The sequence below is a fragment of the Oreochromis niloticus genome, linkage group LG18, assembly GCF_001858045.2.
Source record: "Oreochromis niloticus isolate F11D_XX linkage group LG18, O_niloticus_UMD_NMBU, whole genome shotgun sequence".
NCBI lineage: Eukaryota > Metazoa > Chordata > Actinopteri > Cichliformes > Cichlidae > Oreochromis > Oreochromis niloticus.
Genome location: NC_031982.2, coordinates 22,226,803 through 22,248,491, shown reverse-complemented (window position 1 = coordinate 22,248,491; position 21,689 = coordinate 22,226,803). Strand labels below are relative to the sequence as shown.

At 39.0% G+C, this 21,689-nt stretch overlaps 3 protein-coding genes across 3 annotated transcripts; 1 reads left to right on the top strand and 2 right to left on the bottom strand.

The window, feature by feature from the left end:
- The first annotated feature begins 2,804 nt into the window (after nt 1–2,804).
- On the top strand, nt 2,805–8,736 carry LOC109195440 (leucine-rich repeat LGI family member 2-like). Its single transcript, XM_019347485.2, has 6 exons — nt 2,805–2,839; nt 6,734–6,805; nt 6,895–6,966; nt 7,070–7,239; nt 7,396–7,560; nt 7,858–8,736. Exons 1-6 carry the CDS (start codon nt 2,805–2,807, stop codon nt 8,667–8,669), a joined length of 1,326 nt encoding a protein of 441 aa, XP_019203030.1. The 3' UTR covers nt 8,670–8,736.
- A 2,179-nt stretch (nt 8,737–10,915) lies between these two features.
- On the bottom strand, nt 10,916–12,809 carry LOC109195477 (trichohyalin-like). The gene has a single exon (XM_019347614.2). The coding sequence runs from the start codon at nt 12,726–12,728 to the stop codon at nt 11,262–11,264; it is 1,467 nt and encodes a 488-aa protein (XP_019203159.1). The 5' UTR covers nt 12,729–12,809; the 3' UTR covers nt 10,916–11,261.
- Nucleotides 12,810–16,340: 3,531 nt separating this feature from the next.
- Nucleotides 16,341–20,786, bottom strand: LOC102081836 (uncharacterized). The gene is made up of 7 exons (XM_019347607.2): nt 20,730–20,786; nt 18,117–20,049; nt 17,862–18,028; nt 17,560–17,780; nt 17,158–17,287; nt 16,989–17,086; nt 16,341–16,877 (listed from the first exon to the last, which is right to left on the bottom strand). The coding sequence occupies exons 2-7, from the start codon at nt 20,029–20,031 to the stop codon at nt 16,724–16,726; spliced, it is 2,685 nt and encodes an 894-aa protein (XP_019203152.1). The 5' UTR covers nt 20,032–20,049; nt 20,730–20,786; the 3' UTR covers nt 16,341–16,723.
- Nucleotides 20,787–21,689: the final 903 nt, after the last annotated feature.

The window sequence follows — 21,689 nt, the reverse complement described above, 5'->3', positions numbered from 1 at the left end:
CACATGTGCAAATAACAGTAGCCAGATGCTGCCACAAGATGGCGGCGAAGTAAAAGTTGGCTGCAAAGCTTTATGACAGAAGCTGTTTGATAAGAAAGCAGAGAGATCGCTTTACTTTGGGACTTTTAATCAATGTGTATTATTACATTTGATTAAACAAGCACTGCTTTTCCTCCAGGCTTTCTGAAGCTCTTTCAAAGTTTTTCTCTTCAGTACCCAAAATTTATTGCAGCATATCTCAGACTGGGGTGTCCTTAAAAGAAATTCATGAAACTGTTTGAGTGGAGGACAAAAGATTTTTCAGGTCTAAACCACCCACACTGTCTCCACCAATAGCCGAATAGCATCTGAAAGTCATGTCTCTAAGAAACAGGAAAAAGTCCAGCTTTGCATTACGTCATTATATACAAAGAGTGAGAGGTATTTGATCATTAGTGTTGATTAAGTTGTTTTATAATATTCATGTGAAATGTGTTCACTGCCCTGTGCAGGTTGGTGTTTTTGTTGGAGTCTAAAATTGCGAGCCAGGATTCAGGATCCCCAGCTGCGATGCAGGAAGGTTTCCAGCCTACTTAGAAGTGACAACTTTGTTACTTCTTGACAGATAAGCTTATGAGATCTCAAAACAATACACTACCCGGGTAGTACCACTAACATTAACACTACACACACACTTCACACACCTGAACTGAAAAGACTGAAAAGAACTCTGAACTCTGGACTATGAAACTGAATACACGGACTGACAAATATAGACTATTGGAACTGTTGTGAACTGTTGAATGACTGTTTATGGTTTTGTTTAAATAAATCTTAACTGTTCTTTTAGCTTTGTGTCATTCGCTCCTTCGTCGATTCCTAGAGAACATAAGGCCAAGATCCTAACTTTCCCTACATTGTGTAGTGGTAAAGTATCGTGTGATACATTTTCAAAATGTAAAGAAACGAGGTCTGGCTAAAGACTTTTGCACAGTACTGCATATATGATGTGATCCTGTCATCCTTCTGTAAACTGGTTGAACCTCCTAAGACCCGAACTCTTCCACAGCATGCATTTTTAATTTCTCTTTCATATTTGGGCATATTGGGGCCCGATGAATGTAAAAACAAAGAATTACCAGATTTTTGTTTTTAAGAAAAATGAGAGTCACATATGAGGATATTCGTTTAAAATTTTGATAGAACAGAGTATTTTGGTCTAAATAACCCAAAATGTGATGTCCACATATGTGGACGCCAGGTCCTAGGAGGTTAAATAACAGAACGAAAGAGGATTTCCCTTCAAAATCATCAATTTACATTCAGTTTGCAGGAGAACTAAGTGCTGTTTTTTAAGCTCTTGCTGTCAGCAAGTGCTGGGTGTCTGGGGTGGCTTGGACCTCTTTCCTGTCGGGGCGGGGTCTTTCAGGGGGCGGGTCTTGGGTGCTGGGACCTCTGGGACCTTGATCTCGGCTTGCACCGGGTTAGCCGGCCTCTAGTGGGGTTGGCTGTCCATTGCCTCAGGGCTTCCCAACTCTTGGTCATGGGAGCCCCTGTCAGGACCTCCCTCCTGCTCCTGCAGAGATGAGTGCGCAGATATGTGTGGCTTCAGGCCTTTGGTACTCTTGTGGAGCTGCCGATGGCTCGGTTATCCTGAATATATCTCTGTCTGTCTCTTGCTTGTGGGGGGCATTATTGCTGTTTCCCAGCCTCATTTTCAAGTACATTTCATGGCAAAGACACACTCACAGTTGACACTGTCTCTCATTCTCTCTCTCACACTCACACACACAAGAATTATTGTGTTCCAGGTGCTGTATGCTTGTTCTTCTTACAGGTGGACAAACATACAAAACAAATACGAAATCAGGAAAGGGAAAAAACTTTTTCACATGAGAGTAATTGAGAGTGGTGCAGGACATGTATAAGGGCAGCGAAACAGTGTAGTAGAAATGATGGATGGTTTCGAGGTAGGGCTGGGATTACAGTCCAGTTCATCACACAGGATCTTTGTATGCCATCAAATAGGTGAAAGGACGGTTCCACAGTGTGTGGCATTAACTGTCAAACATGGAGGAGGAAGTGTGATGGTCTGGGGCTGTTTTGCTGAATCCAGGGTCGGTGACTCGTACAGAGTGAGAGGCACCCTGAACCAAAACGGCTACCACAGCATTCAGCATTGAACCTGCTTCCCCTCTCAGTGTCTGCCTTGTGCCAGTTTGCAGTGTTGCAAAGAAGTGAACTTAAATCTAATCTACAACAGCAAAGACATACACAGCCTTTCTGCTGTGGGAGAAGCATTAAGTCTGTGTTAAATATACAAGTTGTGGCCATTTTCATAAGATTTGATTGTTTAACATTCATATTGACAAAGTAAGGATTCTGGGGGACACGAGGTGTGCTCCAGCAAATATTTTCTCTGTGGTCCCATTAAAGATGGATTCAAACATGAAAGACATTCTGTACTGACTCAGATATTAGTGGTAAAACCACTCCAGTAAAAGTTGAAGCACTGATTCAACTTGTTTTCTCAAGTAAAAGTGTGAAAGTCTAAAATGTACTCAACGTAAAAAAAGTAAAAAGTAGCTCTTTGGAGGATTTTTCTACAAGATATTTTTGTGCACAGCTAATAATACATTAATATAGAACAAGGTTTTGTTCTATATTAATGTATTATTAAAGTAACATTAATACATGAGAATAAAAACTTTACTTCCTTAAATTTTAATTCTCATAAATATACTCAGCTTGAATCAGTTTGGTAGAACATGAGCAGAGAAAGAGAAGAAAAATGTTAAAGAATCTCTACATTGTAGAGAGCGAAAATGAGTAAGGAACGAGTTAAAGTGGGATTCAGCAGGTGTGGGAACTCTAAAATCGGTTGCAGTGGCGCAGCAAGAGGTAAAGAATTGCAATTCCTATTCAGAGCTCCAGTAGATTTTCTTTGTATACAGGCTGTGATCAGCTGATCTGGGCTGCTGGTGCACTGAGGTTTACTGCTCTTTGTGGATTTACACATCTGAATTTAACAAGATGTGAGCAGGTGTTTTATGAGTTATCCTGGCTGATTTCCATCGTCTACACTGACAGCACACTATTTGTCTCGTGTTTATACTAAACAGTATGAAGGGTATTCAGTGAATAAATCTAAGCATCATCAGCTTCACTTCAAAATCATCTCAGCTGCACTTGATGTGACCCAACTCTCACCATGAGCACCACAGCCACTGTGCACCAGTCACACACACTGCTTTATTTTAAACTACGAGCTGCAAGCCAGTTTATCCTGTACTGAACTGTAGATTATTTTCATGCAACCTTTATAGTTAGTCTAGCTCAGTTTGTTTTGCAGCACTTTTCAATACATAGAAAAATGTAATGTCACATGTACAGATCCAATATGTGATTTTAAAACGTGAGGACTTACATGTAATATTTTAATTTCAGTTTATCAAATCCCACTCAGCAGTCCTTACCTTTAAATCGAACCTCTCTCCTTCCTCTGCTCTCCTGTCTTTCTTATCTTTCTCCATCTCTGAGTGAAAAACAGCAGCTGGACCTTTCGCTAGCAGCACACTGCACACAAAGATTGTGTTTGCTGATGTTTGTTGAGCTGATGGAAACGTTGCATCTGAAATGACCTGCTACTTAAAATCATTGCCCTCTTTATCCTCCTCTCACTCCTCTTTTGTAGTGCTGGCTAGATGCTGAAGTACAGCAACCACCTGTCGTTCTGCACCCCTTACTAAGGCACACGAGTTTGCCTTTTTGACTCTTTTTATGCTAAAGGGAGCAGATGAAAGACAAAGTTTTTCATTTTATTTTTAGTCTGAGTTTGTTAATGTTTTCAGAAAATAAAATTCTGTTCAGGCTGCCACACTGAAAGATTCATTCAAGCAAAAATAATAACTTGGAAACACTGACAACCTTAACTGTGATTTAAAGTATTCATGTGTAAAAGGACCCCTTTGATTTCTGTGTTCACACATGTTAGCAACTCTTTCCCAGATCTCAGTGGTGGAGAACTATAGCTAGCTCAGGCTCATTTGGTGTTTCACTTATTGTACTAAAACTGTGTTTAAACTATTAAATTACACTCTGTACATGTTCTAGGGAGTTTTGGGTAAGACCATCTATGAATGCTGTTATAATTACATGAAATTAAAAACAATGAGTTCCATGTTAAAATGTAAAATAATAATGTTTGAAGTTCTTTTAAAAATTCTGTAATTCCTTTTAAAAGTAATACAATATGTTTAATGGGTTTAAAAGAGCATTTGAATTATATATGGTTCATTTTTACAAGTATGCTGCTTTACTGTGATGAGGGAAGTGAATGTGTTTGTGATCAGTAGCTGGATTGACAGAAGTTGTGACGGAAAGTACAAGAAGTTTGTGTATATGTAAGTGTGTATGTATGAACTGGACCATCTGTTTGGCAATCTTTGTTGATGTGCATATTTTGCATATTATGTACAGAAAACATGCCCTCCACCTTTTGGAAACATGTGACTACAGAGCCGATAAAAGCAGTATAAAAACATTTGATGTTGAAAAGACATCCACAACGACCACATTTGGACTATAATTAGCCGGTACACGGAGGTCCTCTGGATGTCAACATTAGACGTTCCGTAGACACACCGCTTGGCGCGTCAGTCCAAAAATGAAATAGAAAAGACGTCACTCTGATGTCACTGATCGCAGTGGATCCTTACCAATGACTGTAGAAAAATGCTTCTGCCCTCCATCCAGGACCTGTACCTCTCAAGAACCAGGAAACGGGCAGGGAAAATCATCACAGACCCCTCACACCCTGGACACAGACTTTTTGACCCGCTGCCCTCTGGCAGACGGTACAGAAGCCTGCAGACCAGGACCACCCGACATAGGAACAGTTTCTTTCCCCTCGCCATCTCCCTCCTAAACAGTTGACCTGTCGTACTGCTCCCACTGCCAGACTGCAACTGCACCTTATGTACATTCTGTAGTATTCACTCCACCTCATTTCATTTCTGTCATCCTGTATTCTATGTATATAAGTTTAGATTGGTTATTTATAGTTGGTTTACACAGCTTTGTGTATGTATGTGTATGCATGTGTAATGTGTATATATAGACACGTGTGTGTGTGTGTGTGTGTGTGTGTGTGTGTGTGTGTGTGTGATTTACATTGCTGTGCTTGAGAGTCACCATCTACTGGAACCAAATTCCTTGTATGTGTCTGCACATATACATGGCCAATAAACACGATTCTGATTCTGATCATTTGAGTTTTGTAACATGGCAAATGCGCATGATCAGCAACAATACTCAGGCAGGCTGTGGTGTTTAAATGATGTGGCCCAAAGTGTGCCAAGAAAATATCCTGAACCATTAATATAAGGCAGGATGGAACCATGTGCTCATCTGCTTACGCCAAATTCTGACACTAGTATCCAAATGTTGCAGCAGAAGGTGAGACTTATCAGACCAGGCATCGTTTTTCCAGTCTTCTGCTGTCCATTTTTTGGTGAGCCCCTGTCATTGTAGCCCCAGTTTCCTGTTCCTCTTAGCTGAAAGAGTGGCACCAGATGTGGTCTTCTGCAGTTGTCCGCTTCAAGGTTCAGCATCTCATGTGTTCAGAGATGGTCTTCTGCACACCTCAGTTTAACCTGTTGTTATTTGAGTTTCTATTGCCTTCCTATCAACATTAAGCAGTCTAGCCATTCTCCTCTGACCTTTGGCAGCAAAAGGGTATTTTTACCCAGAGAACTGCTGCTCACTTGATATTTCCAGGTTTTTTTGAACAGTTCTCTGTAAACCCTAGAAATGATTGTGCTGAGAAATCCCAGCAGATCAGCATTTTCTGAAATACTCCACAACCATGCCAGATTCAAAGTTGCCTAAATCACCTTTCTTCCCCATTTTGATGCTCAGTTTGATTTTCAGAAAGTCGTCTTGACCATGTCTACGTGCATAAATGTATTGAGTAGCTGCCATATGATAGTGGAACAGGTGTACCTAAAACGTGACTGGTGAGTCTATATGCACATATTCCAAAGTCTTGCAAATTACAAAATAAACAAAGCCTTTCACTGAACCATTGCCCCAGAATAAATACATGTGACTGTAGCATCAAGTCATTGCTATTTAACAGAAACATCAAATACAAGGGTAGCTATGATCACAATCATCTCTTACACAACTTTTACAAACATTATGGTATAAATTGACTCCAGAAAGCTCACCGGATTCAGTACGATGTCAGAAATATTCTTTCTGAAACTGAAATAGCAAGAATATAGAAAGTGCACTCAACATCCCCCCAACAGGCCTCCAGTTATATATGACTATGTAAATAACATGAATATTATCTTGTTTGTTTTCAAGTTGTTTTATTATTGTAAAAAAAGAAAATATGTACATTATATAAAGTGTGCAGTTGCTTTTTCAACCTTCTTTTAATTGGTGGCTGTAGCTAGGGAGGTAGAGCAGCTCCAGTCTGCATGCCAAATATTCTTGGGCAAGATACTCAAGTTCCTCTCGGTTGTATCTATCAGAGTGTCAGTGTTTGATAGAAAACACATCAGCAGAAAAAGCATAGAAAAAAGTCCTGATCTGAATTAGACAAGTTTCAAGGATTTCGAGTGCTCAGGTACAATAGAAAAGTGCTGTTCAAGAACCAGTCCATTTACCATTTGGTTTACTAGCTGGCAAAATGTTGAAATTGATCAAAAAATATACTTTTCTTTCTCTTCTTGTTGATCCACAGATTCATTGAGAGTAACAAACTAGAGACTACATCCAAATATGCCTTCAGAGGACTCAGGGACCTGACTCACTTGTATGTTCCAGTGACTGAAAATACAACTGTTATCTGTTATACATGATTTAATGATGTCTCTTTTCATAATCAACTGCATTTGTTTCCAGATCTTTGGCAAACAATAACATTAAAGCCTTGCCCAGGGACCTCTTCATTGACCTTGACTCCCTTATAGAGCTGTGAGTTTGTACATAGTTAAATAGGGAAATAGTGTACTGTGTAATTCTTGCAGTCTGTCTTTCTCCCTGTTTAGCCGTGAAATAAAATATTCCCTTTCTGCAGGGACCTGCGAGGCAATGCCTTTGAATGTGACTGCAGAGCCAAGTGGCTTATGACGTGGTTAAAGAACACCAATGCCACAGTGTCGGATGTTGTGTGTGCTGGACCAGAGGACATGAAGGGCAAGCGCCTCAATGATATGACCAGCCTGCAGAATGAGTGTGTCTCCACAGGTGAGAAACACCTGAGCCAGCTGCCCTTCTCTCATGTCCAGCTGAGATCAGGATGAGAGAACTCAGCAGAGTCTTTCTAAGATGTGTAGAGGTTATTCATTTAATGTGGCTTTGTTGGTTTGTGAAAAATACATTTCCCAATGTGCCTTTCCACAGATTTCATCCTTCATCAGTCTGTTGCCTCAGAATCATTGTCTGTTGACACATTCAGCTATAAGAATGATGTCTACGTGGCCATGTCTGCTCCCAGCACAGAGAGCTGTATGATTTTCCAGTGGGACCACATAGAAATGAACTTCAGGACTTATGATAACATCACAGGTAAAGTTTGATTTCGCCTTCTGCAGGAAATGTGTCCTAACTTACGACATAACTGGAAACCCCTCTTGATCCTGCAGCGCAACCTTCTAACCATTTAAGTCCTTGCAGGCTGTGTCGACCCAACGTGTAGTTACATCTCTGCATGTCAGGTTACGTGGAAGGTTAGGTGGAGGGTTAAAGGGAGTTTCCAGTGACACTGTAAGTTAGGAAGTCTAAATCACACATTAGGCTAACAAACACTCCCAGAATGCTCCCAGTTTCATTCTCACGCGATTCATGTGTTTCTCTGCCCTTTAGGTCAGTCCATTGTGGGGTGCAAATCTGTTATCATCGAAAATGAGGTGTTTGTCATTGTGGCTCAGCTGTTTGGTGGTTCCCACATTTACAAGTTCGATGACGACCAAAGCAGGTTCATAAGTTATATCGAGGTGTCCAAGATCTCTAAGCCCAATGATATTGAGGCCTTCCAGATTGGCTCTGATTGGTTCTTTGTGATTGCTGAGAGCTCAAAAGCTGGCCTCTCCACCCTCTACAAGTGGAATGATAATGGCTTTTATTCGTACCAGTCACTGCACGAGTGGTACCGCGACACGGATGTAAAGTTTCTCGACTTGGATGGGAAAGCTCACCTTATTCTAGCGAGCCGCTCACAGGTTCCAGTGATCTACCAGTGGAGCCGGAGCAACCAGAAGTTCATCCTGCAGGGTGAGATCCCCAACATGGAGGATGTAGTGGTTGTGAAACACTTCCGGATCAAGGAGGAGCTCTACCTGGCTATGACGCGGTATATCGGTGATTCCAAAGTTCTGCGTTGGGGCACAAAACAGTTTGCTGAGATCCAAGCTTTGCCCTCTCGAGGCTCCATGATTCTCCAGCCGTTCTCTTTCAAGGAACGTTACTATCTGGCTCTGGGAAGCGACTACACCTTCTCACAGATCTACCTGTGGGATGAGGACCACAAAATCTTTGACCGCTTTAAGGAGGTGTACATCCAAGCCCCACGCTCTTTCACCGTGGTATCTACCGACCGCAGGGACTTTATTTTTTCCTCGAGCTTCAAGGGAAACACGCAGATCTTTGAGCACATCATCATCGACCTGAGCTTGTGAGGGGCTGTGCCTTATCGTCCCGTCTGAAATCAAATGTCTTCCACTTGAAAGACAAATTCAAGAAGGAAAAAAAGAGAGAAAGGACCTTATAAACTCTCAAATATCCACACCTTCATAGTTTTCACTCACAAATTAGAGCGGGGTCAAGATGTATCGTGACTATTTCTGAATGGCCTTGCACTCATGGATCCTCAGACTTTCTGAAGTACTACCCTTTCATAACTACTACTATTCTCTTAAAAATACCACTGAAGTTCATGACAGGTTAAAAAAAGAGACATTTAATTGAATCTATTTGGATTAATCTTTTTTTTTGTTTAATATCTTTCTCTCAGTAGTTTTATGCAGCTATAAAAATACATCAGGACCTGAATGAACGTAACAAATTTATTCTGATTTGTGGTGACTGATGATGGATTGAATGATTTTGCCACCTACCTGTATCCTCATACCCTGTGGTAACGTACAGTACCTTGCCTTATCAACACTGGGGTCTTTTGTTTGATGGTTACACAGTGCCTCCTTCTGGCCGTGATGAAGTACCACACCCCTCTGCTCTTTCCATTACAGGGAATGTCTAGAAAGCACAAACCTTTAATTATCATAGCTGAGATCATAGAGTGTAGCTGTTTGTTGGAAGGTGTCTTTGTAGATGCTGTAGATTATAATGCATACAGTAGGAAGCAGTGGTTTGTTGTTACAGTTAGTAAAATATTCAGGACTTGACCTTATACAAATTCATTAACGGAGAATCGCCATTTAGATACAACTTCTAGATCTGCTGTAATATAATGTGGCAAAGTACAGAGAAACTTTATCAGTATTGCAAAGGAGCTGTGTTTAGATGATGTCAGGGAAAATAAACCTCCTGATATGTTTTTTAAAAAAAACAGTTTTGCCCAATTAACAATATTTTTTTTACTAACATCTGAAGTCAGAAGCATCAGAGGCAGAATTTGTGTGACCAAAAGGAAGGAAAATAAATGTACATGTAAATATATCTTCAAGCTTACTGAATTTTTTTTTTCAAATTTTTATTCTGCTTTTGGAAATGCTGAATGTTGACAAGCTCCAAAATGTACATAAACCAAGGATTGTAATGTCACCACCTGTTTGAATGGACCTTTGCACTTACAAAACTCAAATGTTACTGCAGCCTGCAAGAGCATGACATTCAAAAAAGGGTGTTTGCCAAATTCTTTTTAGATAAACCTAACAAAGACTAAAAGTGCTTCTAGGTTAACAATATGCAAGCGTTACAATTCTTTTGTATGATTTTGTTTAAGCCTAATGAATGTTCCTCTTAAAAATATGATGTAATATCAAAATAAATCTGTGAAAACATGACTTCTGAATGTGTTTTGTATTGACTGATAATCAGGATTATGGTTATAATTCAAGTTTATTTGTGTCACTGTAGAGATTAATCACTGATACTGATCATTAAAAATCAAACTTCCCTTCTTTGCCTAAAAAAACCCCAAAACGGACATTATGATTGTAAAGTTGCACAAAGAAAGAAGAAACATTCAGTACTGTCTGGTGTTTGAATGGTCACAGATGCAAAAGTGTAAAACTTTATAATGTGCAGTCTGTATGCAATCTAACCAGCATTAAAATCTCACCATTATATTCTGGCGTTCACATGTCAGTATTTCAGACACTCAAACACTTAAACACCTCAAACCCACTGTCAAATATGCTGGTTCAAGTGTGGTGATTTGAGCTTCTTCTGCAGACACAAGCAATAAGCACCTTGCAGTCAACGAACTCCTCTGTATGCCAAAGTTTTTTAGAGTCAAATGTGAGGCTGTCTGTCCGACAGATAAAGCTTCTTCTAAATTAGGCCATGCAACAGGATAATGACCCCAAGCACAGCAGCAAATCTACAGCATGGAAGTCCAGACCTCAACCTGACTGAAATGCTGTGTATAAAGGAATGCTTGCAAATGTCATTGATTTGAAGTTATTGCTGCTAACTGCTGGTTCTGTTAACGACTCAATCACAGAATGATTACAATATCGAACTAAAACAAATGCCTGAATCCTAAACTGTGGATATCCTATTGTGGTGATCTAAAATGTAACACTAAATGTGATTAAAACACGAATAATCTGGACTCCTGGGCTGAACGACCGCGAGGATCACCAGCCCGAGGAAAACACAAAATACACATGACTCTGTGACAAAGACAATTCATTCTTGAATGAAGACACTGATCAGACACATTTAAAATGCAGCCAATTGTGTTTATTATGAAATTATTGGGGAAATAGAAAGGGCGGGGGGGGTTGTCAAGGAAAGGGGTAGAAAGGAGGAAAGAGATAGAGGAGAGAAAACCCCAACAATCCCCTCTGAGCAAGCACTAGGCGACGGTGGATAGGAAAAACTCCCTTTAAAGGAAGAAACCTATGACAGAACCAGGCTCTAGAGGGGGCAGTCAACTGTCGGGACTGGTTGGGGGGTGAGGGTGAAAAGAGAGAGAGGGGGGAGGGAGATGGGACAGGTGTTAGGAGTTCAAGGGAGCTAGGGGAGGGAGAGGTGTCAAGGTGTCAGGAGAGAGGGAGAGGGCAGGAGAGGGGAGGTCAAAATTACGATGGAACAGAGGTGGAGGAAGACGAGGTGACATCAGCAGTGGAAAAACCAGACAAAGCATGAGTGTCCTTCCTCCAGAAGAAGCGGAAGCGTTTCTTCTTCTTTTCCAGGAGCTTTTCCATGAGAACCTTTTTCTCTAGGATCAGGTTTCTCAGCTGATCGATTGTTTCTGTATTCTCCTTCTCAAGTCTCCTGCATGTTTTCTCCACTTCTTCTAATTCGGCTTGTTTGTCTTCGAGCCTTTCTTTCAACTCATTAGAAGTTGCCTCCTGCATTACCTTTGCCTCCTGCATCTCTGTATAACTCTGTTGTAATTTGTTGTGAGTGTCTTCTAACTGTTGACTTTTCCTCTCCATTTCTTGAAGTTTGCACTGCAGGTCTTCATTTGTTTTCTGGAGTTGCTGCTTTAGCACCTGCACCTCAGTGTTTTTGCACTTCAAGGTGTTTGAAAGTTCCTCGAGTTCGGTGTTTTTTGTCAGCATGTCATTGAGCTGACTCTGCATCGCTGAGCACTGTTTTCGCAGTTTCTCCTTCTCTCCTTCCATTTCGGCTGCTTTGTAGTTCATTTTCTTGTAAAGTTCTTGCAGCTTTTGGTTTTCCCTCTCAAAGCCCTGGAGTAAACGTTTGTCTTCTTTCTGCTTTATGTCCTGTTGTTCTTTCTCTTGAAGCAGCTCTTGATATTTCTGCTTGTGCACTGCAGTTTTATCAAGTTTTGCTTCCAGGACTCGGCATTTTTCCTCCATGCTTTGGAGTTGGCACCGCATGTCTCTCTGGTTTCTTTCCAGTTGTTCTTTTTCTTGAAGAATCTGGTTATTTCTTTGCAGTGCTTTATCAAGCTTTGTTTTCAGCTCTCTGTAGTTTTCCTCCGAGTCTTCAAGCTTGCTTTCTTTCTGTTTGATCGGTTGTTGCTTTTTCTCTTGAAGCAATGCTTTGTATTTTATCCCCAAGTTTTGGAGTTCTATGTCCTGCCGTTTCTTCTCTTGGAGGATTTCTGTATTTTTTTGCAGAGCTTCATCAAGCTTTAATTGCAGCTCCCGATCCTTTTTGTCCTTGTCTTTCTCATTTTTCTTCTGCTGGAGGATTTCTTTGAGTTTTTCTATTGCTTTATCAAGCTTTGCTTTGAGCTCAAAGTTCCTTCCACGCATGTCTAGGAGTTCCATTTCTTTCTCCTTTTGAATATCTTCCTTTTCAAGAAGCTGGCTGAACAATTTATCTACTTCAGCAGTCTTTCTCTCATTTTCTTGTCTGAGGAAGATAATCTCCTTTCGCTGTTTAAAAAAACTCTGCCAGACGTAATAGATGTACTCTGGCTGGGCCGGGTGTTTCGTATTGCGATTGTTCATGAGATTTTCCTCATGCATTTCTTTCAAGCACATCTTCTGTACTTGAATATTGTCTTCTTGAGCCAGAAGAGGAGAGCTGGGCTTTACTTTTTCTTTTCTTGTGTGTTTTTTCAGAGACATGTTGGAAAGTGTAAAAAGTCACTCTGAAAAGGATCCAATTGTTTTGAAAGGCTTCTCTGTCAAACGTTTCAATGCTGCCAACATAAATGCTGCGAACAACGAACTAAAAGTTGTTGCTTCTCACTCCTATTTATGGGTTTTAGGATCAAAGGCTCAAAGGATCAAAGTGGTGGTAAGATTCTAAATGGGCGTGATGTCACGATTATGGAAGCCAAAGAGGTTGTCACATGACATTTCTGGGATTTTTTACTTGGACAAATTATCACAACAGTCACCTGAACCTCCACATATTGAGCAAATATACACATTTACAAATCATTATCTTAATTTTTCAGTGGCGCCTTCTCCTCTCCAACACCCACAGTATCCTCCTTTGTTTTCTGATTTAAATAACTCAAACAGCATGTGATTAAATAAGAACTGTGTTGCACAAAAACACAATTTTTTTTAAAAAAATATTAAAAAACTTGACATATCAGGCTGTACCTTTCTCCTTTTTAGAGTCCAGCAAAACATGTTTGCACTGGTTGCTGTTTGAGCAAATAATCCCTCTGACTTGTAAAGTTTTTACAAAATACTTCTTCTCTCTGCAAATGTCTGAAAGTGTGTGAACTTACAGTCCTCAGAATGTGACACCTACACAATGTATTTGAGTTAGCAGGTTACAAACATAAACATGGTTACCATAGTTAGAATAATAAACTTTATGATGTGTTGCTAACATTTTGGTTGTTGTGATGATTCAAATTTGTTCAGTAAACTTCATCAAAATGAACATGTGTTGACATAAGCATATATTTGGATCTCATATCTTCTTATTAAATGTAGCTAATGTCCAATAAACTGAACTCTGGGACTTACCTAACACTAATATTTCATATATTACTTCAACTCACTAATTTAATTAAAGGGTTTTGTATTAAATTATAACATAATAAAAAACCACAATGCACATGTGCAAGTAACAGTAGCCAGCTGCTGCCACAAGAAGATGACGAATTAAAGGTTCACAGAGAGATCTCTTTACTTTGGGACATTTAAACAATGTGTATTATTACATTTGATTAAACAAGCACTGCTTTTCCTCCAGGCTTTCTAAAGCTCTTTCAAACTTTCTCTTTTCAGTCTTTTTCAGTCCAGTCCTTGTACCAAAAATGTATCTCATGAAACTGGATGAATGGAGGACAAAAGAAGATGTTTCAGACCTAAACCCCCACTATCTACACCAGCTGAATAGCATCTGTAAATCACATCTTTAACAGACAAAGTCCAGCAAAGTCTCCACACAGGACCTGAGAGATGCATCTGAACCTTCAGTTCACTCCAAGATCACACATGTGCAGGAGAACTGAGTGCTGCTGTCAGATTGAAAAGTGCTTTAAACATGATGATACTGTCTTTGTTAAACAGCAGAATAGGTTTATAAAGTATCATTAACTAAAAGTGGTGAAATAAATATCTCTAAATCTACTAAATGTAGACTTTAAATTTTGGACAGTTTAGTATTACAGCTGCTGATTAAACAATAGAGACAGATGTGTAGTAAAACTTTTATTTAGTGTTTCAAGTCAAAAACAAACAGAGCAGAGATACAGAGAAAGTCTTTTGATGAAAAAAAGAAGATACTGAACGTTGAGTTTCCCCTAATCATGTGTGTGCAGTTGGGTGAATGAGGCTGTGTCGAGTGTTCAGACTGAGTAGAAATGCACTGTGCTTGTCCATTTACATCCTTTAGATCCAATCTTGACTCTTGCCCACTAAAATAATAAACCAGTACTTTTTTCTGTATGTAATATAATCTAAAGCATCCACAGTAACATTTTCCGCCATACAACTGCAGTCTAAGGTCAGCACGGTGGTGCAGTGGTTGGTACTGTTGCCTCACAGCAAGAAGGTCGTGCATGTGAATCTGCTGGCTGCTGTTTGCATGTTGTGTTCTCTGAGGGTGCTCCGGCTCCCTCTCACAGTCCAACAACTTGCTTTTTTAGGTTAATTGGTGATTCTTTTGGGAATTACAATCATCTATTGGGAATGTGATCATGAGTGGTGAACTGTAAAGTGTGTACCCTGAGTTTTACCTTGTGAAAGCTGGGATAGTCTTCAAGCCATCTCCAGCAACCCTTAAGTCCTTAAGAGGAAGGAAGAAGGAAAGGAAGGAAGGATAACTACAGTTTATGATCTCAGCTGTGATTATTAAAGGTTTGTGCTTTCTAGACATTCCCTGTAATAGAAAGAGCAGAGGGGTGTGATACTTCATCACGACCAGAGGGAGGCACTGTGTAACCATCAAACAGAAGACCCCAGTGCTGATAAGGCAACATGCTGTCCATTACCACCAGGTATGAGGACACAAGGTAGGTGGCAAACTCATCTGATCCATCCTCAGTCGCCCCAAATGAGAGTAAATGTGTTACTTTCCTTCAAGTCCTGTCATATTATTTTGTATCCAAAAAACTATTAGAACAGAAATATTTAACTTAAAAAGATAAATCCAAATAGATGAATAGATCTTTTTTCATCTTCATGAATGTTACATGAATATTTTCGCTACCATTATACAAGTAGCACTGGTATAATGGTAGTGCCTGTTGCCTAAGATCCAATGATTGCAAGGTGACTAAGAAATATCTCTAATTTAAGAAAACTATGAACGAGTTGACATTCGAAAGTTGATAAAGTCAAGAATGGGAAAGAAAATCCTGAGCTGAATAAACAGGTGGAAAAGAAGAAATCATTTCAGTTACAGTAACATAAAAACACTGACACTAGAGAAAAAAAGGAAAAATATCGGTATATAAAATACAATATTAAAGAAAGTAATAATCCCCTTAAAATGAGACCAATACACTAAATCTTTTATCTGCACAGATAAAAATATATTCTTTTACAATAACGGCATAAAGTCTGTCATTACCTTTTATAACACACTGTTATGGAATAATAAGAAAAAAATTACAATTAAATAACGATAATAATAATAATAATTAAACTTAAAGTGTAGTTTATATTTTAGTTCTCAGACCTTTAAAGTGCAAAATAGCAAAAACAACAGAAAGCTAGGCTTTACTTTTACTTTGTATTGTGGTGAAAAGATTTAACATTCAACAAAAAACCATGAAGGGACCCGTCCTCCAGTCACAGCTTTACAGATTTTCTTTTTTGTTTTTACACAGAAAGAATCAATCTACAGTTTACTTTGTATTTTGCTTTAGAAAACGTGATGAGAAACAAAATAAGAAATCATGCTTCTTAAATATGTGTAATGTATATGTTTTGCAAATTTGCAGTACCATTCACTAGGAAAAAAAAATCCCAAACTCTTAATATTTACTAAATCCACTTGTGGCTCTTAATATTAAGTGCAAAGTTTTTTCAATTACTATGTGACATACATGTTTGTACAGTTTGAATCTGTCGTAGGCCCGAGGTGATTTCCACAAAGCAAAATGCATGTCCAACGTATTTATTCTGTTTACAATCAGAAATGGAAGTATTTAAAACTATAATAGTGAAATAAACTGCTGCTCCTTTTTTACCTTTGTATTTGTGGAAGAAATCAAAAATGTCTCTATATCTGTTCCTTAATCCCCCCCCCCCCCCCCCCCCACACACACACACACACACCACACGCACACACATAATTTAACATTACAATGAAGATTAACTGAATAAAGATATAATGGTATTTTTTCTACACCTAGTCCTCTGTTTGCTACCAATCTTACCAAGTTCCACTCTTTAAGTACACCTCATTGTTTGATTGTTTGAAATCAGCAACTATGTGCAAACATGTGGATCACCACAGCAGATCAGTGTCTTCTGTCGTGATCCCTTAAGAACTAACAGAGCAGCAGGAGGCACACCTACATGACATCTCTGCTACTACTGGCAGTTAATATTTTATTTTTTATGGCTGCTGACAACTTTCACTTCACTGGGTTGAGACTCTTGAACGGGGACACCCAGGGACTCCTCCGCACTTTTAGATGGCATCATCAAAACTGTGCTAATGTCCTCGCTGTCTTCTCTTTGAAACATTTCTTTAATGGTGTCTCTGAATTCCAGCCTTGGTTTTTTGCAAATGTGTAAATACTCCCAAAGAGATCAGGAAACAATGTCAGAACATCATTTTGGGCTGCTTCCTTGGCACTGTGAACAAGGAAGGTTTTATTACTGTATGGTAAATAAGACAAGCAGAGTTATAGATAGATAGACAGACAGACAGACAGATAGAGTCACTTGTCAATTAGTTTAACTCACTAATGCTCATGGAGATTGCGTATAAAGCGCAGTAATCCCAGCGTGTTTTCAGTGTAGGGCTTTTTACCTTCCAATTTCTGAACCAGCTCTTGTGAAAACTGCAACAAAAACATTGGTTATGAAGTGGATTTTAGGAATATAGACATTTGATATTTGATGTTACAGTCACCTTATTTTTCCACTGCTTAAAGAATCCGTCCACAGCACATTTTTCTAGAGAATCAATCAGCTCCTGTTCAGCCTTTCGATAGTTTGCGACGTCGTCCCTGTTACCGATCTTTCTCAAGTATTCAGTTTTCCTGGAAAGGAAATTATTAAAAATAAATATAAAAATAATAATAAATAAATACAAAAAAGCAGCATTAATGAGCATTTAAAATTTTAAGGAGAAGTGTGTAATAAAAGGATTTAGCATTAGCAGAACATTTTAGCATTAATGCTTAACTAGGTTGATCCAGGATGATCAACTGTGGCTCACTTTGAACATGAACATCTGTATCCCTCTTTGACAGGCTGAAATCAAGAATGATAAAAAAAAATGTTTTTTATTAATTGTCAACAATTCCCTCACTTTTCAGAAGTCCAGAAGAAGGGATGGTTTAAGCATTCTTCTACTTTGGGTCTGTACTTTGGCTCTTTGTTGATCATCCACTCGATGAGATCCTTTGCCACCACATCTAGAACATGATCCAAACTGTAGTTCCCTTTGTGAATGTTGAACTCACATTCAAAGGATTTGCCAAATGGATGGTGGCCTCCAGAGAGGATATAATAGATCAGCATGCCTGCAACCTTAATAATAACACATATTATCAGTTTAGGTATGTTTACCAAGCCATTTTTCAGTTAATCAAGTTTGTGTTCAGACTTTACCTGGATGTCAGTGCTTGACTTGTATGATATGACAGATTCTTCTTCTGCTAAAGTCTCTCGGGCCATCCAGCATCTGGTTCCTGCACTGCGTGTACGTAAAGTTGTTTGGCCTTTGAGTAAGCGTCTGCTTATGCCAAAATCAGCTAATCTTGCCCTCCCAGTAACATCTGCAGGAGGAATCATGTGAAATAAAATTCTAACTGGTCAATATTGATTAAAATGTTGTTATTTCCCTCAATTTTAAACATTTCTTACCAATCAGAACGTTCTGGGGTTTGAGATCTCGGTGAAGAATTTTAGGATTCTGACAGTGAAGCACCTTTAGACTTTCTAGAACTTGTTTTACAAGTTTCTTTAACATCACTGGGTCATGGTCATCGTTCCTGATATATTCTTCCAAGGTGTATTCACAAAGTTGCAGACAAAGATATCCAAAGTTCTCGTCCTCTGCAGCATCAACATATCGTACGATATAAGGATGATCGAGTTCTGGATGTCGTAGAATTACTTCTTCATTCTTCAGCTCTTCATAGTTGCTTTTAGACATTCTCTTGATGGCAACTTCTGTGCCGTCCTCTCTCAGCCCCAAGAAGACTTCAGTGCCATCGCTTCCCTTCGCTATTCTGAATTCTGCATCATTCACATAAATAATGCTTCTGATTCTGGATATTTTACTGTCATCTGAGCCAACAAGTTTCTCCAGTTTGTCCTTCCACCTCTTGCTGACTGGAAGCCAGTTTCGTTTTTCTGATTTTTCATTGATGCTGTATTCAAAAGGCTTTACATTTGAAGTTGATTCCACAACAGGATGTTTTGTTGTTGGTTCAGTTGCTGCAGTGGAAACGTCATCATTTGGATCTTCTTGCTTTTCTGTCCTTTCCTGCTTTTTCTTCTTCTTTTTCTTCTTTTTCTTCTTGGCCACAGACGATGCTGCATTTCCCTCACATTCAGAGTTTGGTTTACTCAGGTAACTTTTCAGATTTCTCAGCACCTCTTTCAGCTTTTCATTCATTTTCATATCAGCTGATGTCAGTATGTCCTCAGGCACTGAAGTTATGCCCACTGATGCAAAAATGTTAACCTTTTGTTCAACTGACATCAGGTTTGCGAATATACCGTATGTATACACCCTGATGTTAGTGGAGTGTTGCTCATTTACAAAAGGGGCAACTGTTTTGCATAAGTTCTCTAAAAAGTCTAAGTGCCAGTCCTTTGTGCCTTTTGTTTTCTGTGTTATCACATACAGTGTTTGTAGCACTGATTCATAAACACCACTGTCTTGTGAGTCAAGCAGTTTAAGTAGTTGTGGAACTATAGCTACTGCATGCTCATTTGTTATATCATCCATTGTACAGAAAACTGCATTTAAACTTTCAACTGCCAGCTTTACATGTGTCTTAGGGATGTTTGGAAAGCGACTGGCTGCACCTGCAATGTAAGTATTCACATTCTCAGTTTCCTTTAGCCATTTAATGCAAGCCTGGCAGTATTTTTCTGGATCTGGCCCATTAACAGTAAAGAGAAGTTCAATCATGGTTAGATGGTTCTGAGGATCTTCCAACAGCATGTGACTATTAAAATTTCTGAACACTTCTTCAGGTGTTTTTTCAGAAATAGCTATTTCCATATCCAAAAAATATCTGATTTTGGAGCAGAGTTCATTTCCTTTGGATGCAATATTACTAATCATCTCAGATATTCTTTTGTTGTGAACTGAATGCTCAGGAGATATAGGTAAGAGTGTTACCGGTGCACCAGCAGAAAGGAGCACGTTTACAACATCTTCTCTGTCATTGGTGGCAGCAGTATGCAATGGTGTGAAAGCATGGCATCCATTTAAATCAGCTTTTGCTTCTAGAAGTTTCTCCACAAAAAAAAGTGGAGCCTTAGAAAGTGAGACATAATGCAAAGGTGACCAGCCATATTGAGAAGGTACATTTGGGTCTGCACCCTGTTTCAAAAGATAAGAACAGATATCTCTGTTGTGTTTTACAATGGCAGCAATCAGCGGAGTTATGCATTGCTTCCACTCTCTAGAAGGGTAAAGTCCATTAATGTCATTGCCCCTGAGTAACTTCTTGAGCTTTTTGCAGTTATTGTTAAAAATACACTGTACTACAGGATGTGTGTCTGTTGGTTGGGGCAGTGTCACTTTAAACTGAACATTCATTTCTTTGTTTTACATGACCTGTGGAAGAGAGAAAGTATTAATATTACACAAGTGATACTGAATTTGGTTCTGCTTTATACTTAAGAAAAGCATCTAAAGTAATTAAAATGTAGGTTTTGGTTCATTTTATTTTAACAGCAGTTTGTCAAATGGTTTCAGAAACCTAAACAAAATTCTGTGCAAAAATTTTAACTTGAAATAGACAGAAACAGATTTGGACACAAATAATAGATGTAATATTATCCAACCATCTTCTTCCGCTTATACAGGGCTGGGTCGCGAGGGCAGCAGCCCACGTAATGTCATATTACAATATAATGTAGTGCATTTGTATGCAATTTATACTGGTTCTTAATCGCAAAATTCCTAAAATACTAAAGCATATTGTTAACAAAGATATCTTAGACAAAGGTTGCCATGCCACCTAAACTTTGAACTTCCTAGCAAGCAGAGGTTATTTTACAATATTATCATATATATACAGAAACCCCTGTTATGGGCACCAGTACAGCCGACCTGACTGAGCATGTGACCCACATGCTGTACGGCTATTGCAGAGGCCCGGAAACAAATCCTCCCCAAGGCCTCTCTGCTCCCTGCTCTCTCTCCCAGTTTTTTTCTGTCTTTTCTCAATAGAGGCTAAAAAAATACCCTCCCCTTAAAACAACTATCAGAGGATTGTAAGGAAATGAACTTACAGTGTCGACGTACGGTACAGCTGTTTCATTTAGGCCAAGATCTCAGGTATCTTCTGGCTCCTCCCATTTATACAACACTTACAGCCAACGTCTTAGACTGGGAGTGGGAGGGGTTGAGTGCATGTCAGGATTTGTAGGCTAATGATCATAGGTTTGTTTTATGTATAAATAAAAGGTGTTTTCATAAAAACAAATATTTCTTGGTAAATATGTTACACACTTACCATAAGGAAAATAGAATAATTTTAAGTTATTTTAGTAATTTTAGTTACTTTTGAAAAATGGGAACCATACATAGAATATTATTGTATGTTAATATCATGATAAGTAATGGGTAAAAATGAGGGTCTCAGCAATGCTTACAAAATCCTGAACTTTCTTGAGGCAACCAACCAACACAGAAATATTACTGGAGGGCGCTGGCATGACAACCCTAAACACAGGATGTTATTGTACTGCTGCTTCCAACCTAGCCTGCAGGTTAATGATTTATTCCTTACAGTGGTATTATCAAATATGAAGATTTTGCTGGCAGCAAACATCCTGCTACAGTTGGTAACATGTTTTTCAAAGAGTAAACCTGCAATGTTCTGTCATGGTCCCTTGGCCTTGTACCCAGGGTTTTGAGTTTTGGGGATGATGAGGGGGTTTCTAGTTTGTGTTTTTTATAATCTTGTATTGTTATTTAGTCTTTTTCCGTTACAGAGTTATGTTTACTTTCTTGGTGCTTATTATGATCCTGTATTCTGTGCCTTTTGTTCCCTGCTTGCTTTGGTTGTTAGATTTGTCTCTTCCTTTTGTTTTTCCGTTCTGTTCCTTCTCTCTTGTCTGTTCTATTTGTGTCAAGTCAAGTCAAGTCAAGTTTATTTATAAAGCACATTTAAAAACAACCAAGGCTGACCAAAGTGCTGTACAATAAAATACAAATATAAAATAGTATAAAACACAGGAACATAAAAT